This window comes from Macrotis lagotis, chromosome 1 (genome assembly GCF_037893015.1).
Source record: "Macrotis lagotis isolate mMagLag1 chromosome 1, bilby.v1.9.chrom.fasta, whole genome shotgun sequence".
In the NCBI taxonomy this organism is placed as follows: Eukaryota; Metazoa; Chordata; class Mammalia; order Peramelemorphia; family Peramelidae; genus Macrotis; species Macrotis lagotis.
In genome coordinates, this window is record NC_133658.1 from 803784755 (window position 1) to 803807452 (window position 22698).

General features: G+C 40.4%; 1 protein-coding gene across 5 annotated transcripts in view; it reads left to right on the forward strand.

Moving 5' to 3' along the window:
• The window catches only part of MYO7A (myosin VIIA), a 138582-nt gene that overhangs the window by 9921 nt on the left and 105963 nt on the right, over window positions 1-22698 (forward strand). For 2 of the 5 annotated variants that reach the window (XM_074216946.1, XM_074216947.1), the window contains one exon: window positions 1409-1464. In XM_074216946.1, coding sequence (XP_074073047.1) covers window positions 1447-1464 — 18 coding nt within the window. In that variant the 5' untranslated portion in view covers window positions 1409-1446. Of the gene's footprint in view, window positions 1-1408; window positions 1465-2342; window positions 2355-16928; window positions 17548-22698 lie in introns of those variants that run through there. The other 3 variants (XM_074216944.1, XM_074216945.1, XM_074216948.1) reach the window with 2 other exon arrangements.

Here is a 22698-nt window from a genome sequence, read left to right on the forward strand (position 1 = left end):
GGAGTAGTGATTTGCCCAGAAACACACATCAAGTGACAGAGGATTTGAACTCATTTCTCCTTTTTGTCATCATTCTTTGTACTATGTGACATGGTCTAATGGTTTCCCCTCTCATTTTGGGGGTGGGGTTCCTCTTTAATTTATTTCTCATGTACAGGGTGTATATTTGCTATCTATGAATGTGTCTAAATCACCTGGTTGACTGCAAACTTCATAAAGTCAGAGATTATTCTAAAATGTCTCTTCCTCAGTGCTTACACACAGATGGGACTTAGTGAATGTTGAATTAAATGCATAAGGGCAGTTAGGTAGCACAGTAGATAGAGTACTGGGCCTGTAATCAAGAAGACCTGAGCTCAAATCCAGCCTCAGTCACTTACTGTGTGCCTTTGGTCAAGTTACTTAATCCTATTTGCCTCAGTTTCCTCTTCTGTAAAATCAGCTAGAGAAAGAGATGGAAAAACGATTTCAGTATCTGCCAAGAAAACCCCATATGGGGTCATAGCTGAACATGACTGGAAATGACCAAACAACAACATAGGATCATAGAGCTAAAGCTGACAAAGATCTATGAAGGCCATCTTGTATAACCTTATTTTATCGATGAGGAAACTGAGACCCAGAGACATCAAGTGATTTGTTCAAGGTAATACAAGTAATGAATTTGAAGCCAGGTCCTCTGACTCTAACTCCCAGTTGTTTTCCCCCGTATAGTGTTTGCATGAAAGCATAGGGTACCAAAACATTAAAAATGTGTCTGTTGCTATATGGAACTAATCTAAGTATAGAAGGATCAGGTTAGGCTTGAATGACTGGGCTCAACTGGGACAGGAATATAAACCTCTGAAGGGATTCTGGAAGAGCTTATCTTTAGGGAGTAATTTTTCATTGGTTCAGGGATTGGGGAGAGAGAAGCAGAGAGTCATGGTTGTGTGATACTGGACAAATCATTGTGTCTTTCTCTCTGTGACTTGATTTCCACATCTGTAAAATGAGAGGTTAGGAGTCAATGGCTTTGAAGATCCCTTCCAGCTCTAAATCTATTATAATAGCTAGAATAATAATAGTAATAATAATAATAATAATAATAGACATTTATAATAGTGCCTCTGTGCTGCTTTCTAATTATATCATTTGATATTCACAAAAATCCTGGGAGGGAGGGATGGTCCCCATTTTGCAGATGAGAAAACTGAGGCAAAGAGAGGTTAAGTGATTTGCTCAGGGTCACACAACTAGGAAACATCTGAGGCCACATTTGAACTCAGGTCTTCTGACTCTGGGCTCCATGTTCCATCTACCATGTCACCTAGAACCATTGAGTCCCCCCTGTTTGGTGGGAATAAAGGGCCTGATTTGGAGACTGAGCCAAAGGCTAAAACTCCATTTTTCTCTCTCCCCCTTGTAGATCTGTTTCTGGTCCCTGTGGATGCTTGAAGAAGAACAATGGTGATTCTACAACAGGTAAAGTCTTTGAACTGGAGGTGGAAATGTAGGGGAAAGGAGTATGTGATTCCTTGGAATTCATAAAGGCCAAAAAGTAATATGTATTGGAAAAAGTTCTGATTTAAAAGCAGAAAGCTGGGAATCCTGAATTGATACTTAGTCGTCAGCCATCCTTGGGCAAGTTGCTTCCTATGCTGGGTCTCAGTAAAATGGGACTAATAATATTAGTATTTCTTACCTCACAAAATTCTTGTAATGAACCTGGTTAGTAAATATTAAAGTGTTTCAGGAATATGATCCATTCTTTAATCTTTTAAAGATTCATGGCATTGCTCAGTCTCTTTATAGCTTATAATAATCATTTTATGTGTTGCCTTAATATTTGCGAAATGCTTTATATAGGTATGTGTCTATATCTATTTATGTCTATATCTATATAATTTGATCCTAATAATAATCGTGTGAACTAGGCACCATTTGTTATCCCTCTTTTTCAGTTTGAGAAAACTGAGGCCGAAAGTGATTTGCTCAGGGTCACACAGCGAATCAGCATCTTAGGTGGAATTCGAACTTCAGTCCCTCTGATTTCCATGTCTATATTTTACTGAGTTGTCAACCACTTCTGTTGACCTTTGAGAGTTTTTATAGTTGAAAAATTCTTCCCCAATCACAGAATTCTCGAGTGTGCAGGCCCTCAGAAATTGTCTAGTTGTACCCATATTATCCTACTTCTCTCTGACCCACACTCTCTAGAAGAGGGTCTTTCCCATTAATTCCTTCAAGTAATCTCATCTTTTACAAGAAGCCTTTTCCAATCTCTCTGCATACTTCTTCTCTTTTAATGATTTCCTGTTTATCTTGGTCCCTGTGGATGCATTTTAATAAGAATGATGGTGATTCTACAACAGGTAAAGTCTTTGACCTGAACTTAGCTTCTTTGTACATATTTGTTTTCTTGCCATCTCTCCCATTAAACTGTAAGCTCCTTGAAGGCAGGGACTGTCTTTTGCCTTTCTTTTTTATCTGCAATGCTTAGCACAGGACTGGCACATAATAGGCAATTAATAAATGTTCAATGGTTGACTGTTGGAAAGTTTTTGCCTTACATGAAGCTTGGATCTGTCCCCCTGCCAGGTGACTATCCTCTCTGAACTTCCCTAGGCTATTCCTACTCCAAATTATGGGCCAGCTTGGAAGAGTTTTAGGCATGGTAGGGACCTACCAGAAATTATACTGTACTGGTATGATCTCTAAGAACACAGTATCGCCTCTTTACAGACATCAGAGGAGGCTATGAGGGGAATATTGGGGTTGAAGTGAGCCTCCTGACATTTTTAGAGCATTGTCATCCAAGAAGTTGGGTCAAAGGACTGTCACTCCCCCTACTCAATAAACACCAGTGAGTCTGGTTAGCAATTCTCAGTCTGAGGCCCTGAACTTGTTTACTATTTTGATAATTAAATTTCAATTAAATTTGCATTCCTGTGTATATTATATGTATTTAAAAAATATGATTCTTAAAGAATTCCTTGGGCTTTACCAAAGGGACCTATGACAACAAAAAAGTTAAGAACCCTGCTTTAGAATCAAATGTTATTTTATCTTTATCAAATCCTTTAAAATTTTTTACTTTGGCGCTATTTTAATACATAATTATATAATAAAATAATCACATATATATATTTTAAATAATTAAATATGCATATACTGGGACTGCAAGCAATGGTTTTTTGTTTTTTTTTTTTGCTAACAGGATATGTGACCAAAAAAAGTTTGGAGATCAATATAGCCAAAATACGCAAAGACCTTGGGGTTGATATTTGTGTGAGCCATTTTATTAGCGGTGATAATTGAATTAAAAATATGGTGTTCTAGCCCTTTCTCTCAGTATGACTGTGAAAATGTCTTACTATAGCTCACAGGGGCAGAAAAGCATGTGGAGACACCCACTTTTGGGTGATTCCCAGAGATGTCCTCTCACTAAATAAGCATGTTCATATAGTACAAAGGAAAGAACACTCTTGCCTTTTGTGTGTAAAGGATCTGGGTTCAAATTCCATCTCTGTCAATAACTACCTGTGTGACCTGGAACAAATGAGTAACATTTTCTGTGGAGTTGAACCATCTGTAAAAATAAGGAAATTGGATTAGATGGCCTTGGTGGTCTTTCTAGCTCTAGACAGATGATCTGATGATTTAGGGAGGGGCAATGTGTTCTTAAAGAGAAGGGATTGGCATGCTGTAGTAAACTGGATGTCAGCAGTCCTAGTTCGGTTCTCATTCCAGCTCACAAGTTGATGTATGACTGAGTAAATAAGTTCCCTCCCCTGTCCAGCCTCAATTTCTCAGTTTGTAAAATGAAGCTTTTAGAGGAAATCATTTCTAAGGTGTTTTCTAACTCTGACATTCTGTGTTCTGAGGTTCTCTTCAACATAAACATTCCATGCTCTTTCTAGCACCAACACTCAGTGTTCTAAGGTACCTCTAACTTGGAGGGACATTATTCTTTGAACCTCATCTTTCCTTTGCTACTTCTGGGAGATGTAGAATGATGGGTGCAGGGCTCAGGTTATCCAGGTTTGGGGAGTGTGATACTGACTGTTAGGGACATCTTAGGAAACACAAACAAACCAGTACTCTCTCCTGTTGTGGGACCTTTTCCCTTCCCAAGAGCACAATCTATCAGCCACCTGTTGGCCAATTGACTATGGCAGCCCCCTGTGAGGCTACAGGGAAAAAAGCCATCAGGCCAAGGCTGCTTGGGGAACTAATGAGCTCATTTGTCACTAGGATTTGAGCCAAAGAATGTATCAGCCTGTGCCAGGTCTGAGCTGGCACTCCTCCCCTTACCCCCAGTTCCTAGGAGTTGTTAGGCCCTACTCCTGCCCCACTCCAGCCCTAGAAACAAGGAAGGGGAAGGGGACAAATTCTATCTGGGAGCTGAATGGAAATCCCCCTCTGACCCTTCTGTTCTGTGTTCCAGTTTCATAGGCCTTTGTTTTATTTAGAGATTGATTTAATGAAAGAAATATCTGTTAGATGCCTACTCTGTGAAGCCTGGGGATACAAAAGGGTGGAATATCATCTAGTCAGTATACCCCCTTCACACACACACACACACACACACACACACAAACATATATACATGCATATGATTTTTTTCATTTGAAAACCAAGGAAATTCAGTAACAAACCCAGGGGCACATTTTATTTAGTGGCTACCTAGGGTCAGTCACCCTGAATTTCCACTTTCTGTCTTGTTTGTCACTTCCTAACCATTTCTAAACCATGTAGTCCCTTTCATTGATATGGATCCTCTTTCTAGACCCAGAGACTCCTAGGGCCAAAAAGGACTGTCAGGAGGAATGTCTCCTCTCTCCCATCCCACATGAACCCAATCTAGGGTCCAGATGCAGTCAAAAAAAGCATCTCTGAGCAGAGATGGGAGAATCAAGATTTTAAGATTTATACATCCTTGTTTCTGAAGGCATGCAGGGACCCATATGGCCATTCCCAGGAGCAGCTGGGGCCCATTCCCATAATGAATTGTCCCCATTTACCATTGCCAAATAATTCGCTGCACTTTTGATGTGGGCCTGAACTGGGAGGTCTGTGAATTATACAATTACTCCCAGGAGATTCATGAGGCTGTAATGAAGAGTCCAGCTTGAACTGAACAGAGGACACATTTGCATATAGATTGAAACACATCACTGCAGGACAGGCCAATGGATCATTCCTTTTCTCTGGGCCTTGGGCTGTTTGACAGGGCCTCCCTCCACTCCCCAGAAAGAATCATCTTTCTATGAAGTTTATTCCCAGAAAAAAAGAATTCTCTATTGAGAGTCAGCGGATCTGGTTTCTGGTCCTAGGTCTTCCATTAAAGATCTGTGGAAATGAACACATTAACACATTTTAGAGCTTCAGGTTCCTGAATATAATAAATGTAACATATGTCTATATAAACACACATATATATGTGTATCTATACATACACACATGCATACATATACATACATATATATGCATGCACCCAAATACATACAATGCATGCATATATACATACATATATGTATATATAGAAGTATATATATACATATATAACAAACATAATTCTAATCTCTCTTTCCAGAGAGACTGCATGATACAGTAGAGAAAACCCTATATCTATGAGTTCAAATCCTGCCTCTGATTATTACTACATGTGTGAATCTGGGCAAGTCATTTATCTTTTCTGGAGCTTTTTTATCTGTAAAATGAAGAGGTTAGATTAGGTCAATCCTAAAAGCTTTTTCATTTATAAATCTATAAATCTAAGATCCTCTTCCTTTCTTCTTTTCTTCCTTCTTTATTTCTTCCTTCCTTCCTTCCTTTTTTCTCTTTTCTTTCTTCCTTCCTTCCTTCCTTTCTTTCTTCCTTTCTTTCTTTCTTTTTGTTCCTCCTTATCCTACCATTGCTCTTCTCTCTTCATTTGTTCACACAATCCCCAGTGCTTTGAAATCTTTTCTTCTATTTTTCAAGGTGCAGGTAGCTTACCATTTCCTCTATGGAGCTTTCCCTGATCTTCCCCCACCCCAGTTAAAAGTGACCTCTTCAATCTTGAATCACTTCTCTTCAAATTCTATTACCCATTTATAGCTTTTGGAAGTAGAATGAATATCAGGGACTATCTAATCCATCTCCCTCATTTTAACAGTCTAAGAAATTGAAGCCCAGCAACATTACGTGTCTTTTCTGAGGTCACACTAGTAAAAAGCAATCAGGGATAGAATTTGAACCCAGGTCTTTTAAGTCTTTAATTTAGTGTCCTGGACCCCCTTTGGCCATCTGGAGAAGCTCATGATTCCCTTTTCAGAATGGTTTTTAACAGAAGATAAAAGTAGTTAAGATACCAATTATACTGAACTATAGTTAACAGAATTTTTTTTAAAACAAGTTCATAGACCCTGAGTTGCTCTAGAAAAAGCCTGATCTTGAACATGAGCCACATTGCCTTTTCAAATCAAGCCTGGCATTATGATTACTTGTCAAGGAGAAGGAAAAACCCCCAACCAAACTTAGTTGAAGGTCTTCTCACAGCTCATTGTAGAATTGAGGTAACACCTAATTCAGAGGCATGTATTCATTTTTTCCTAAGCAAGGGAATAGGGAATTTCCCAGAGGATGCACAGAATACTCTCCTCCTACTGAGATACTGCATTAGCAGGAGCCTCACTGGTTTAGACCAAAACTTTGGACCAAAAAACCTGACTCAGGCACTAACTCCCTTGTGTTCCCTTCTATCTCAGTGGCAATGCCGGGGGGGGGGGGAGGTGAGGGGGGCAAAGCATTTTCAAGTATTGCCCAGTTGGAAAGGCTTTCAGGTCCAGTCCTGGTGATTCATGGTGAACCAGTTGTTTGAATTGGGGAAGGTTTGGTGCAGAAAGGCTCACTCCCAGAGGGCTGATCACTGGGGAACCAATGGTCACAGTAACTCAAGAGTGCCATCTAGGCACTAGAACATTGGGTTCTAGTATCTCCAGTGGAGTTAAGAGAATTGGAACTCTGCCTCAGAAATTTATGAGCTGGGTGTCCATGGGCAATGCTCTTCCTTTTTTTTTTTTAAGTTTTTGCAAGGCAAGGGGGTTTGCCCAAGGCCACAGCTAGGTAATTATTAAGTGTCTGAGGCCAGATTTGAACTCAGGTACTCCTGACTCCAGGGCCGGTGCTCTATCCACTGTGCCACCTAGCTGCCCCCGGCAACTCTCTTGACCTCAGTTTCCTAAACTGTAAAGTAGGGATGATAATATAGTAACAACTTTGTTGAGCTGTTGTGAGAATCGGATAGCCCCTTCCTTACAAATAAAAATCAGTCTCTAAAGTCCCTTCAAACTAGGATATCATGTCCATCTCTGACATTCTCCAACTCAGAAAGGGGCTGAGTCCACATGAGTGAGTCCAGGGAGTGCCACAATCAGGGATGACCTTTGTAGCAGCTGTGCTACAGCTCTCTGGGGAATGCATAATGTTGGGTTGGGAAGAAGCATGATTACTCTCCAGACCTGGGGGCTGGCATGTGGCTCATCAAACACCAGTTAGACTGTCATGTGTTAGATTTATAATGTCTCCTTAGCATTTACAACACATTCACCAGCAATTACAGCCTGATTCTCCAGAGCTGACCCAGTGAATATCCTGAATAGATTCCTCTAGGAGGACAAAGAATCCTTACACAGTGCTAGAAGGGACCTCAGAACATCTGATATTAAAATATGATATTAAAATTAAAACTTTAGAACATAGAATGTCAGAGCTAGAAGGGACTTTAGAACTTTAGAACAGGAATGTCTGAGTAGGGAGGAACCTTAGAACATAAAATGTCTGACCTAGAAAGGGCCTTAGAACACAGGATATCAGACCCAAGAAGGACCTTAAAACAGAGAAATATCAGAGCTAGGAGAGTCATTAGAACATGAAATGCCAGAGTGGGAGGCAGTTTGGAACACAGGATATTATAAGTGTAAGGGACCTTACAGCTCCCCTAGACTAATTTCCAAATTTTACAGGGGAAGAAATTGTAGTACATTGAAGGGAAATAATTTACTTAAAAATACATAAGTGAGGGGTGGCTAGGTGGCACAGTGGATAGAGCACCAACCCTGGAGTCAGGAGTACTGGAGTTCAAATCCGACCTCAGACACTCAATAATTACCTAGCTGTGTGGCCTGGGGCAAGCCACTTAACACCATTTGCCTTGCAAAAAAAAATGAAAAAAAGAAAAAAAAGCATACATAAGTAGCAGTCCAGACTTAAAAAGTCTGGCCTTTAGTTCCAGGTTCGGACAAAAAGACTCTATTCTTATATAAATGTAATAATGATTGTTGTCTTTTGGAGTTGAAAAAGACCATGACATCAGGAGTTATTTCTTGACTTGCACATAAGATTGATTTCAAGAGAAGGTGTTGTGCGCAATACTTAGTAACCCATGTGAGCCCCATATTAGCAAGGCTCTTCAGTGGTGCAGTATCAATATCATCAGGCAACATGATAGTAAATGTACTAACCATTATAGTACTTCCTTCTCAAGTATTCTTTCCCCTTCACCTCCTATCCCACAAAAGGCAGATCCTGGTGATGAGTCACTAGCTCTATCTATGGACCTAGAACTGACATCCTTTCGATGGCTCTATTTTACCATTCCTAATAGGATCTTGTAGAGTTTGGGCTCTGCTGACTTAACCTGCTAGGTGGTACAGCAGGTAGAACACTGAACTTGGAATCAGAAAGTCTCATCCTCATGAGTTCAAATCTGACCTCAGACACAGATCATGGGAAAGTCACTTAACCCTGTTTGCCTCAGGTTCCTTATCTGTAAAATGAGCGGGAGAAGAAAATGGCAAACCACTCCGAGAAAACCTCTACTTAAATAGCTAAACAATAACAAACAACGTAGCCTGCAAGCCCCCAGGATAACCTCCACACAAGAGAATGCATCTATTTTCAGGAAACAGAAAAGAGGTCTAAATGAAAATACATCGCAACACTTGTGAGGAATATCATCGATGGCATCCTTGCTAGGAATGGTCTGAAATTCTATGCTCTTCTCTCAAGCTAAGCTTCTTGCTACTTTGGACACTAGAGGGCACACTGAGAAAAGGTTCCATTCTGCAGACCTTTAACTGCCAGCTTGGGGACTCAGTCTGGGGTGAGCCCCATTCACTGAAATATTTTTAAGAACCACATTTCTGTGTCAGCTTATACTACACAAATGACTTCTAAAGTCCTCGTTCCAACCCACCTTTCCAGATTTCTTTCATACTAAATATTCCTTTTCATATGCCCATGTGTTCAGCCAAGATGACATTAGCTTAAGCAAAACATTTCCATTTTCTGCCTTCAACATTTTTGTACAAACCATTTCTCTCCTCATCTCCATCTCTCAGAATTCTTGTTTATTTTTTCCCTTTAGTTAGTTAATTCATAAGTATTTACTAAGCTCCTGCTACATGTTCATCTAGAGCTAGAAAGACAACATGAAACAGTCCTCTCTCACAAAGTGCTTACATTTGTATGGAAGAAGGAGGGGGACAACATTACATAGAAATAAATACACAGTCATTGGGCAGGGCAGTAGCATTAAAAAAGGGAAAGGCTTCATGTAGATATCAGTGCCTAGGCTGCTACTGGAAGGAGAAAGATTCTGAAAGGTGGAGGCAGAGAGAATATTCCAAATAAGAACAGCAATCATAGAGACATGGAGATAGTAGGCAGAATGCTACCTATGAAGGAAAGCAAGAAGAGCCTTACTAGACAGTAGAATGTAGGTAGGGGAGTTATATCTAATAAACCTGGAAAGATAAATTAAAATAAGATTTTAAAGCATTTTAAAAATTAAATACTGAAGTTTTATATTTAAACCTAGAGGCAATAGGGAATGACTAGAGGTTGCTGAGTAAGGAAAACTCCATTGAAATGATCCAGTGAGAAGAGGTAGGATCTGAACAAAACTGGCTTCTGCTCCAGTATAGCCTTCCTTGATTCTATTCCTAGTGTTTTCTCATTCTACAGAATGCATCTCCCATTCTCTCCAGTAGAAAGAAAATTCCTAGAGGGCAATGATTATTTCATTTGTATCTCTTTACCAAGCGCAATGCCTGCTTCATAGTAACATTTGAATATGTTTGATGAATTGAATTATGCTCATTTTAGAAGTGGGAAAACCAAGGTTCCTATAGATTAAATCATTTTCCCTCTCTGGAGAAGTCAAAGGAAGAAACATCAATTGTCTCTGAGGTTAAGGAGAAGTTAGGTGGCAAAGTGGAAAAGACTGCTGGAAAAAACCAGTCCCTGGTCTCAAAGAGGCACAGAGTCTATTGGAGGAGACAACATGAAAAGAGCTAACTACAAGCAAGTTATTGTCCTTCATCTTCAAAGAAGACTATGTCATCAGGAAGGTGATACCATGACATGCACATGAATTAGATTTGAGTGAGGGGCTGCTATGTAAAGTCAGAAGACTCACTTTCTACTCCAGAGCCATCTACGTCCAGTGACTTGAAGGATGACTGGAGATGATCTTGAATGGGAGACAATCAGGGTTAAATGGAATGCGAGACAATCAGGGTTAAATGACTTGCCCAAGGTCACATAGTATTTGAGGTCAGATTTGAACTCATACCCTCCTGCCTTCAGGGCCAATACTCTACCCACTGTACCATCTAGCTACCCTACAGATAGAATATACTGGAGATAATCAATAGAGAGAAGGCACTAGAGTTAAAGGTATTGGGGAAAGGCTTATAGAAAATGGGACTTTTCCCTGGGACTTGAAGAAAGGCAGGAAGTAAAGATGAGGAGAAAGAGTCTTCCAGATATGGAGTACGTCAGTGAAAATCACTGCAGTACTTTGAGGTTCCAAGAGCAAATTGAGGGTAGGCATATGAAAGTAAGAAGTATCAGATTTCTGCATCTCCATATCTTTACTCCAATTTGTTCAGAGAACCTGCCCCTCAGGAGAACAGCTGAGCAAACTCTTTTCTTTTCATTTATTTTAACCCATCATCTTATACTACAAACCACAACAATCTCCAAATGGCTAAATTATTTGCCTGTAAAAGGGTATTTCATTTTTCCAAACTTAATTTTGGAGATATTTTTTATTAACACCCCATTCACTTCCACATTAAAAAACTAAAAAGAAAAAGAAAACCCAGTTTGAGAAATATGTAAGGGCAAAATAAATTCCCATACAGGCTATATCAGAAATGTGTGCCTTATTCTGCATTTTAGGTTAATTACCTCTCTGGCAGGATGTGAGGGATTTTCTCCATCTTTGGCCTTCTAGAATTGTCATTTATAATTTCATTGATCTGATCTGGTCTTATTTCTTTCAAAATTATTTTATATTTATATATACATACTATATATATGTTACTGTCACTGTATAAATCTTACCTTTAGTCCTGCTTATTTCACTCTCCATCAGTTCATAAAATTCTTCTCATTTTCCTCTAAAGCCCTCCACATAATTTCTTATAGTTCAATATTCCATTATATTCAAATTGTGCTATCATATGTGCAGTGTCCACACTTAAGTGAAACCAGTTCAGCAGATAAGCTAACCCAGGCTGAAGAGAGAGTAAAGCTGATATCTTTGTGCAACTCTACCTCACTTAAATCCAATTCACACACAAGCCAAGACATCACCCAAATATTTATCAGCACATCCATGACTCTAGTAAATGCATCAAAAGAACCATACTTTACAAATAAAAACAAATGCAAAAGCAAATTTCTGATATATTTTCCTTCTGACAAACTTCCCAACAATACCCCAGATTCTTCCATAAAATAGTTTCTTCATATTTTTTTTTGGTTATCAGTATGCATGTCCTAACCTGGGGACAGTTTTGTTACTTTTCCAGACTAGCTTCTCTTATATCATTGCAGTCACTGTATGGAGGTAGTGTGAACAATGAAAAGAGGGATGAGCTTGAGTCAAAAGATTCCAAGTTCTAGTTTGATAAAATCTAGTTCAAATACTGGCTCTATCAATTATTGCCTATATGATAGACTACCCTCCCTCCTAGATGGAATCAAAATTAATCAGATTAAAATATAATTGGGAAATATTTAACAAAATGTATAAAAATTGAATAGAACATAGATAGCATTATATTTTAAAACTGTCAATATATGACCCACAATGATCCTCATGTAGGGATGAGTAGCTCCAGTTTCTATTTGAGTTTGACATTATTGGATTAGGAAATTCCACTTGAAATCAAAAAGCCTGGTTCAAATTCTAATTTAGATATGTTTTGGTTTTGTGACCCTGGGTCAATCCCTTAAGTTCTGTGTCTATAAAATGGGGTGGAAGAGGCAGATTTGACCTCTAGGGCAGATTTTACCTTGGATTTTATGAACTCATTTTGATAACTATATTTCAATGTAATTGATTTCCTTTGTAATTATATGATTTTTTTTCCTGGATTTAAAAAGATTCTTTTGAGAAGGAGAATATAGACTTCACTTGACTTCCAAAGGTGTTCAAAGGTCCAAAGGTGAATAACTTCTTTCAGGTGTCTCCCAGCTTTGTGACTCGTCCCTTGCTCCCTTCACAAAGATTAGTTTTCTTTAGGAGCCCATTAACAGTTAAGAAGCCTTTTCCTCCCAGGAGCATGACCCTGACTTGGTAAAAAAAGGCTTTCTTCCATGTGTGCCCCTAGTTCTGCCCTCTGGGGCCAGGCACATCTATTTGAATGGACCTTCAAACATTTGAAGATGCCATGACTCCTCTAACTTTTGCCTCCTCCTAGCTGAATATCCTTCAGGCCCTTCCTTCCTGCCATTGATGCTGTAGGAGAAGGACCTTCTTCCTCCCAGGCTGTTGATAGCTAGGATTGCACCATCCTGGCCTGCCCTCCTTGACTAAGGGTTCTCTCCTCATTTAAAGGGCAGCTTCCAATAAGTGGGGGATGGGGTACCTTGAGTTGCTTAGTCCCAGATATATAAAGGTAAATTAGTCCTTCATCCTGGGAGCAGATTTAGATGGAGGTGAGTGAAAATTTGGGAGCACTGCAGAGAGATCATTGGCTTTGGAGTCATGGTTGAATCCTTATTTTACCTATGATATTATTTCTGCATTCTTAGGGGAAATCACTTCTCCCAGTCTAGGTTTCTCCATCTTTGGGGGTAGAACTACAGGATCTCTGAGATCCCTTCCAGCTCTAGATTCTATCATACAAGGCATGACAAGACATCATGGATAAGTGCTGGGATTGATATTAGAGAAATTTAGGTTCTCAATCCAACCTCTGTCACTTTACTAGCTATGTCACCATAAATGCTAGATATTAACCTGGGGAGCATACAGCAAGAAAGGGTAAGGTTGAATTAATAGGATCATAAATTTATAGAATGGAAGAGACTTCAGGATCCAGCTTTTACTTTACAGATGAAGAAACAAAGGTGTGAGCTCAAGTGATTTGTCCAAGATCATTCAAGAAATAAGCATCAAAGATAGGATTAGAATTCAGGTCCTCTGCTTTCAGTCAGTGAACATTCTGCTGTATCCGCTTGCCAGAAGGGCATAAAGAGGGTAGAGGAGAGTCAAACTTTTTCTGCTTTCCAGTTCTCTCTTTGGACCAATTGAGGTGCAAAGAGGTGGGAAGACTGATGCAAGGATGCAAATCAGTACTGTATATCAATGCTGGAGGTACCTGGGCACCAAGTCTCATAGGTGGTGTTAGTCAGGACAGGCCTCCAGAGGGAGGTGAGTTTAAGCAGGGTTTTCAGGGAGGTGTGAAGGCATTTTGAACACAGAGGAAGGAGGCCCTGGTGATCCTTCAGACAAGCAAAGACTGCATTTCTGCTCCACCCGGGGCTGAGGGTTCTACATTATTCGATGAACCTGGGCTTTGCTGCTCACTGAATTATTCAGATCTCCCTTGGCTGCTTCTTGCTGTGGGAGGCAGGGCTAGGAGGGGGATGGTGGCTCATAGTTCTCCGAATTTGAGTATAGAGACTTAGTGAATGAACATTTTTAGTATGGCGGGAAACAGGGAAAGGAATAAGGGAAGAAGGGAGAGAAAGCATATTAGTAACAGGAGAAAACCTTGGATCTAAAATTCATCAGGGTCTGGGGCTGAATGCTATCTCTACCAACTTCTCTTGCGATGAATTCGAGCAAGTTATTTCACATCTGGGTCTCAGTTTTCTCATCTATGGGGGGGGGGTGTCTCCTAAATTTCTTTTCAGCCTTCAAACTATGATCTAGCCCAGTCTCCACCTCTTCAAAGGTCCCCCTCTACACTATCCCTGACAAATAGCCACCCTACTTCCTCTCGAAGACATTTGGAATAGGGAGCTCACTACCTCCTTAAGCACACCATTTTATTTGGGACTACTAACTGTTGTAATTCTTTATTTTTATTCCAAATTTGCTTTCCTACTAATTCCCCTCATCTGTGATTTCTCTAATTATTCTCAGTTTGGCCCTTTGGAACCAAGCTACAAATTGAAAGCCTCTGTCCAATGACAACTCTTTACAAAATGACAATCCTTCACATGCTTGAAGTTTCCTGTCTCCCCACCATTTTGTAGGAAGGAGAGTGTGAAGATTGAAGCAGAAAGAAGGAAAAGCAGATTGATTTGTTGACTTAATATCCTAGACCAAGAGCTGGAAGAGACTGTTAGAACCCCCCCCCCCCATTTTATAGATGAGGAAAAAGAGGTCCAGGGAAGTTAAGTAATTTCCCCAAGGTCACCAAAGGAAATTAAAATATCAGAAGCAGGATTTGAATTTAGGTCCTTTGAGTTAAAGCATGAAATATTCCTCTTGTATTTTGCCTTCAGGATTAGTCCATGATTATTAATCAGTCAACTGACCACTCTTTAGGATGCAAGAGAGAGGTGTAAGGTCCTTTGTTCACAGAATGAGACTGACTAAAGACAGTCCATCTCTGTTGTGTGGCACAGATTAGGACCCTGAGCTTCTTAGCTCTTCTATAGTCCTTACTCTCTGAGCTACACATATAAGGCACCTGCCCTCCTCCTCCTCTCTCTGGGGGATAGCCAGGGCACAGAGCAGCCCAGCTGGAGTGGGGATGGGCTGTGATCTGGATCATAAATTTTGCAAACTCAGCTCCTCTTTCCTCTTGAGCCCAGCCATGGGCTGGCGGGACACACCTCATTACTGGAACCTAATGCTCCCAGCTGCCTGTTTCTTCCCCTCCCCCAGTCCCTCTCCCAGTTCCACTCCCAACCCCTCTGTAGTCAAGTATGGAACACCTGGAATAGTATAGAAAATGGAATTGGAATGGATAATGTTAAAGTCCAAAAGGACTTTAGAATGTAGAATATGGTACACGGAAAGCAGAATGTTAACATTGGAGGGACCTTAGAACATAGGAAGTTAGACACTAATTACTCTAAAGGGACTTTGAAACATAGAATGCCTAGAGGCTTTTCTTGAAGGAAGATTCCATACTTCAATGGTTTTGAGGCATCAGTTAATCAAACACTAACCTTTTGTATACATTGAATTCTATTTTTGGTTTGTCCTATTTCTGTTCTTTTTAAAGTAATGATGTTTTTATTATAATTCTTTTGTAGATGATAAATCAATTTAGTATAGTAGCAGAATAAAAGATGAGCCCAAAATAGTAGGGAGACAACATAATACAATGGACAGAGTATTGACTCCAGAGTTAAGAGAAGCTGGGTTCAAAATTTACTTCTGATGATTTCTACCAGTGTAACCTTGGAAAGTCACTTAATTTTTCCAGAGTCTTTGTTTCTCCATCTATAAAAAAGAAGGGATTGAACTAGGTATCCTTGGGGGTCATTTCCAGCTCTAGATCTGTGCACACTAGGGGCAATTAGATGACACAATGGGTAGTGCATTGACCCTGAAGTTAGGTAGACTTCAGTTCAAATCTGACTATCTGGGTGACCTTGGGCAAGTCTCTTAACCCAAAGTGTATTGCACCCAGGGCTATCTCCAGTCTTGATCCATATCTGACTGCTGGATCCAGATGGATCCAGATGGCTCCAGAGGAGAAAGGGAGGCTGGTGACAGCACAGCACCCCCTCATTCAAATCCAATTTACGTGTATTTCATGGCATCACCTCCCTGTTGTCAAAGATTGGGAGTTTAAATCTATCCTCCTTAGTTATTTAACCTTTTCTTCCAAGTTCTTGGGTTTACATGAAGATAGAGGGTCAAGGGTAAAGTACAGGAAGACTTGAGTTCAATTCCAGACTCTTACTAGCTGGGCAAGTCACTGGATCTTGTTTGCCTCAGTTTCCTCATCTGTAAAATGAGATGGAGAAGGAAATAGCAAACTACTCCACTGTCTCTGCCAAGAAAACCCCAGAGTCACAAAGAATTGGATACAACCGAAAAAAAAAAACAAAACCAAAAAATGTTCAGACCCAGATAGAGATGAGCCTGTCCAAGTTCACACAAAGAGTAAATTAATGACAGATCGGACTCTAGAATTCTGGTGTCTTTCCACTCACTACCTTATAGCTGCCGTGAGTTCTCTCTTTCTCCACTACAGAGATAAAGCCTTTTAAAGTTTAACAAAGTGAAGTTGGGCGATTAGCCCTGTAGACAACAGGCTCAGGACACTGTGGTCCTATGGCCTCAGACTTCGATGTGTGTGAATGTTTGGGGGCAGGGAGAAGAATTGCTGCTATTTTCAACCTGCATCCCTTAACTTTTCCTCTCCTTGAACAACAACACAACCAGGACCACTGGGGGGGGCTGGGGGGGGAGGGTGCTTTTCTGGGTTATTTAAAATTCAGTTCCCATGGAAGTGGGTGATCATAGTGAAGAAGAGGCAGATGGCTCTGGGTTTAGGGTTCCCACTGTCCTTTGGCTAATTCCGTAGGTGAAGGTATTAGGTTAATTAAAAGCCATGTGCTTTGTGGGGAATACTTGGCTCCTGGAGGTTTAATAAGTATCCAAGCTTGTCTGGTGTCTTCCTAGCAGAGTTTCCTGACTGGGGATCTATCCCTTTGATGGGGTCCAGGGAGAAAGGGAAGCTTTCTCTCCCACTTTCTAAAGAAGCTTACAGTGAAGTTGGACCGTCTTCTCCAAGGCACTCTGGAGGATTTGTAAGGGAGAGCTCTGGAGGGTTTGTAAGGGAGGGTTCTTCTGCCACCCATTGACAAGCTGAGGAAGGGAAATTTGGAGGTGAGAGGGCTCTAAGCAGAGACTCTGGGACTGCAGCTGGTATAGTCTCTGAATCCAAGGGGATGCCCTCCCCTTGGCAGGGGGGCTTTGTGAGTAACCAAGACCCCTCGCCTGTTCCTAGAATTTAGGGGTCTCTGTGTGTAGCCTGGCAGCATAACAAGATGCTGTAAATGTCCTTGGGCCACAGCAACCAAAAGGACAACATCTTTAGGGTGTCCCCGGGAGCCCTCTGACTCAAGTCCTTCCTCACTGACAAAGCATGAAAGAGAGAGGTCTCCAAGATGTCCTGGAAAACTGAAAGTATGGCTGGTGCTGCTGCTGGAGACCCAGAGGAAATGGAGAGCCCAGATAAGGAGCAGGGCAAGTGGGCTCTTCTTCGAAATATCAACCAAGTGCTGAAAGCCCATGCTTTCCTGCCGGTGAGCAGCCTCCTGTTGGGGGCTCTGGTGGTCCCCTGGGTGGTGGTGGTGGGGAGGAAGGATGGTGCAAGCTGTGAGGGAACTGCTTCCATCTCTCTGAGGGGGAGGACCTTCTTGGCATCTCCCTTCCTTAGCAGGGTGTCTACACATAGTAGCCTTTGTGGCCTAACTCTCTCTTTGGCTTGGGGCAAGGGACTGCTTCCCCTACATTAGCTTTATCTCCTCTGCAAAGTGGGGGTACCTGTCCCACCAGTCTCTTGGGGCTGCTTTGAGGACAGAGTGATTTGAATGGGTGTAAAATAATATTTCTCAGGCACTTTATATTTGACTAACACAACAACCCCATACGGTATTATTAGTCCCTGTTTAGAGGGGAAGAAACTGAAATTCAGCAAGGAAAAGAATCTTGCCCATGTTTGTGCTGAGCATCCACTAAACTCTTCAAGAAAGGAGAAAATAGATTCTAAATGTAAGGTTTTTGTGGTTGTCAGAACTCTGAATTAAGTTTATAATAGCAGGAGGGACTAAGGAAGCTATGAAGGACTCTGGACAGCCTGAACATTTGAGAGGGTGTGGGGGCGAAAGGGTGAAGTGTTTGTTAGCTGCTTATACTGTTCCTGGAAGCTGGGGACAGTGACCTAACTATGATCTGGGCAAGTGGCAATAATAATAGCCCCTACCTCTCTGCCTTCTTGTGAGGATCAATGAGATCACACATGTATCGTATTTTGCTCTATTCAAATGCTGCCAGCAACAATATCAGAAGAAATAGGTGGGGACAGGGGAGGGACAGCAATCAGTAAGGTGTCAAAGGGACATAAGGAATAGAAAGATCCAGAAGATTGTCCCATATCAACTCCGTAACGGCGGATCAATCACTTTCCCTTCTCTGAACCTCATTTTCAAACTCTGTACAAGGGGATGATGCTGCCGCCACTACCTACTTCACAGAGTTGTCAGGAGAAAAGTACTTTGTAAACCTTAAAGTGCATATAGAAACAGGTACTGCTATTTTATCATTGGGGTTGGGATGTGGAGCAGGGCTTGGGTTATTTTCTGGGCTGATGGTGTTTTTAGGCTGATTGTAAATTCCTGTAGACCCCAGGGCTTCCAAATGAGCTTTGCTGTCCCACCGTGCCCAAGCTGAGATTGCTGTTTTCTGCATCTTCCCTCCGTTCCCACCCTCAACTACTTTCTATCTTCCTTTGCATTAAGTATATTCCTTTCGCAGTAGTCAGCCAAATACATTGGGTTTTTTCTTTATATCTCTAGCTAGGAGCGAAGCACTCTGCATGTAGTCCATACCCAAGAGATAGTTGTGGAATTTAATTCGAGAGCATTTCTCTGGAGGGGGAGGGGAGAAGCATGAACAGGTTATATTGTGATCACAACCCTTTTTAGTGATCTGGGCTTGATCCTGACTCACTACCCAACTATTTTTAGTTATTTGAAGAGATGTAGCACAGTCTATAAACAAGATAGGATCAATCATTTGGTCAACAAATACTCTTCTTTTAAAAAATAGTGATTCAGTTATCCCATTAGATTGTAAGCTCCTGACTATTTGACTTTCTTTGTATCCCCAAAACTCAGCACACATTTAAACCAGTAACTGCTGAGCAGTGGGCATAAAAAGAAAGGCAAAAACACATCAAATGGCTTACATTCTGATGGGGGAGATCACAGGAAAACACACGCATACCATTGTATTTATAAGACAGGTTCAGTATAAGAGGAAGGTGGTCTATGGGCAGGCACTAACACTGGGGTGTCAGGACTTCAGCAAAAAAACAAACACAAAAAACTGACTTCTAGTCAGTTCAAAGTGATTCTATAAGGACATCCCAACAGTCACTTAAGAAAATGGAGAACTATTGAAGATTGTTGATATATTTTGTTTTTATTTCACTTTAATTTCCCAATATAACCATTATATATTCCTCTCCTGTCCAAATAAAATAATAAATTTAACAAATAGCTTTTTTTTAAAGAAGTAGTTAAGGCACAGCTTGACTTAACCAACTAATACATCAGTTACATCTGGCATTAAATGGACCTCTCCTAGTTCCACTCCAAGAGTCTCCCACTTATGAAAATATGGAAGGCAGAATCAACAAACTTTTACTAAGGACCCAGATGCTGAGCTAGACCTTAGCATACTCAAATGCTCCAAGAAGTTTGTACTCTAATGTAGGACACCACACGTGTTCATAGAGAAGTAAATATTTGATGCTTAAAAAAACAAATACAAAGGAATTTGGGGGAGAGTGAGCTCACTAACCATTGGAGAAATTAGTAAATGTCTTTTGAAAGAAGTGGTACTTGACTTTAGCCTTAAAGGAAACTAGGAGTTCTCAGAAGCAGAGGCCTGAGGGACAGGCTGTGCAAAGACAGGGAGATGCAATAGAATCTTTTGGAAACAAACTATGTTAAGGCCATGTAAGCCATTTTTTGCTGGAGAATTGAGTGAGTGAGGAATATTGGCTGATCAAATCTGGAAAGTTAGGCTACACTCAAATTTGTAAAGAACAGAAAAGTTTACATTTCTGTCCTGAAGGCAATAAAGAACCACTGAAGCTTCTTATGAGGGAGCGACATGGTCAGACTAAGACAAGAATCATATCTTCTTACTGTTAACAGTAATATCTACTAGTTCTTTCAACTTTGTTGTTCAGTTTTGTCCAGCTCTTTGTGTTCTCATTTGGGATTTTCTTGGTAGAGATACAGGAATGGTTTGCCATTTCCTTCTCCACCTCATTTTACAAATGAGGAAACTGAAGCAAACAGGGTTAGGTGACTTGCCCAAGGTCACACAGCTGGTTAGTGTCTGAGGTCAGATTTGAACACACAAAGATGAGCTTCTTGACTCCAGGCCCCGTGTTCTATCTACTACACCCTGATGTTATGGTCTTCTTTGAGAATGAAGGACAAACATTATCTTCTATTTTTATTGCTCCTTGGGGTTTTCAAAGCACTTTCCTTACAAATACCCCTGTGAGTTTGTTGGTGTAAGTCTTATTTCCCTTATACAAGTAAGAAAACCAAGGACAAATATTGTTGAGGTTGCTGAGTGGATAGAAGGCTGGACTTGGAGTCAAGAAGACCCGAGTTCAAATACTGCCTCCAGATACTTACTAGCTATATGACCCTGGGTAATTCATTAACTCTGTCTCAGTTTCCTTGACTATAAAATGGGAATAATGATAATGCTTATCTTCCAGAGTTTTTGCAAGGACCAAATGAAATAATTTTTGTAAAATGCTTAACACATTGCCTGGCACATATAAACTGTTTAATAAATGTTAACCACAACAATAATAATCATTATTTTCACTAATATACCCATTGCAAAATCTCATTATTTATAGTACCTTAAATTTACATAAAATTTAAATTTTCGAGTCTTTTTTTACAGTCTACAAAACACTTTCACATTTGTAATTTCATTGCATCCTTACACAGCCAAAAATAGGGCAGAAATTATTATTCTATGTTGTGTGTATGGAAAATGAGGTTCAGGGAGGAGAGGAGACTTCTTATAAATTACACCGAGAATCTGTGCCAGAGGAAGGACTTAAGAACTAGAAGGGTTTCCAGTGCTCTCATTTTATAAGTGAAACTGAGGTCTAGAGAAAGGAAATTACTTGCCCAAGATCACAAAAAGTAAGAAGTAGAAGAACTGGAGTTTGAACCCCTGACTTCTGACTCCAAGAATTTTTCCACCAAACCATTCTGACCTGTTTCCAGGATTTAAACAACAATCCTCCAAGTAATATACACATTAAGCTTCAGTCAGACAGTCAATAAAATTATTAAGCAACTACTCAGACAGGGCAAATGCTCAAAGTAGGGTCAGAAAAAAGCAAGACCTTTGGAATTGATTGTGTGACATGGGAGACACTGGCATAAGACCACCCAGAACAGCATGGAAGAATAAAAAAAAAGGCACTGTGTTTTATGAGCAAAGTAGAATTGAAGTAGCTCAAAAGAAACATGAGATATGCAAATTTAGAGAATCTACCCACAGATGTTCACATAGCCTATTTGTGCCTGACCTGTGATAGAGCATTCTGAGCTCTTATTGATCTGATCAGCCACAGCTGCCATACTGTGACTTGACTCTTACATAGTATAGTCATTTTGGTCCTCTGAGAATGAAGGACAACAAGCAGCCAAGTACCTACTAAGTGCTAGACAATGTTCTTTGCACTGGGGATTCAAGAAGAGGCAAAAGACTAACCCTGTCCTCATGGAACTTATAATTGAATGTGATCTAATCCATATTCCCCTGTTCTCTCTATCTGTTCTTGCTTTCTGAACTCATACTTTTGCTCCGGAGGACTGCTTGCCATGTTATGGAACAGATCTGGAGTGGGCTGGAAGCTGCCTGGGGTCATCAAATCTCTAGGTCTTTCTGAACATTTAAAGAGTTTCTAAGTCTTCCCCACCATTCCCGAGAGGGTCAGAGTCACCTGAAGGAGCTACCCTGCCCCTCATTAGGACTTCTGTCTTTGTTTTGGGAATTTGAGTGAGGGAAATGATGCTCAGGTTACAGATGAACCTCCTCAGTCCAACTAGCAGGAGGTCCACCATTCATACCTTAGTTATAACAGGGGTTCCTATCCTATTTTGTGATTTAGGCCCCTTTGATTGTCTGCTAAAATCTCAAAGACCTTCTTAGAATAATGTCATTGTCTAAGTTCATAATTTAAAGCAGTGTTAAATTTCAGTGAGAGCTTGGTGAAAATCAAGTTGGGTTTTGTTTTTTATTTCCATCTGAGTCTGAAATAACATCTATCTAGTCCAAGCTAAGAGAAAGTTTATAAGATCATAGATTTAAAACTGAAAAATGCCTTGGAGATGGAGTCAAACTCCATCATCACACAGAGGAGAAAACCAAAGTTACGTAACATAAATAAGGTCATACAGGTAGTTAGCGACAGCTTTAATTCAGAGGTTAGGCATTCTTTTCAAAAATGAATCTTTGGATTATAATTAGACTCTTTACTAGAACCCATTCATTTGTTTGTTTGTTTTTTTGCTTTATTTTGGTCTGAACCTATGATTGCCTTAGTGTACAAACTCTCTCCACTAAAGTAGACTGACAATTCTTCTGTAAATGATTGTCTTAGAACTTCGCCACAAGGACTA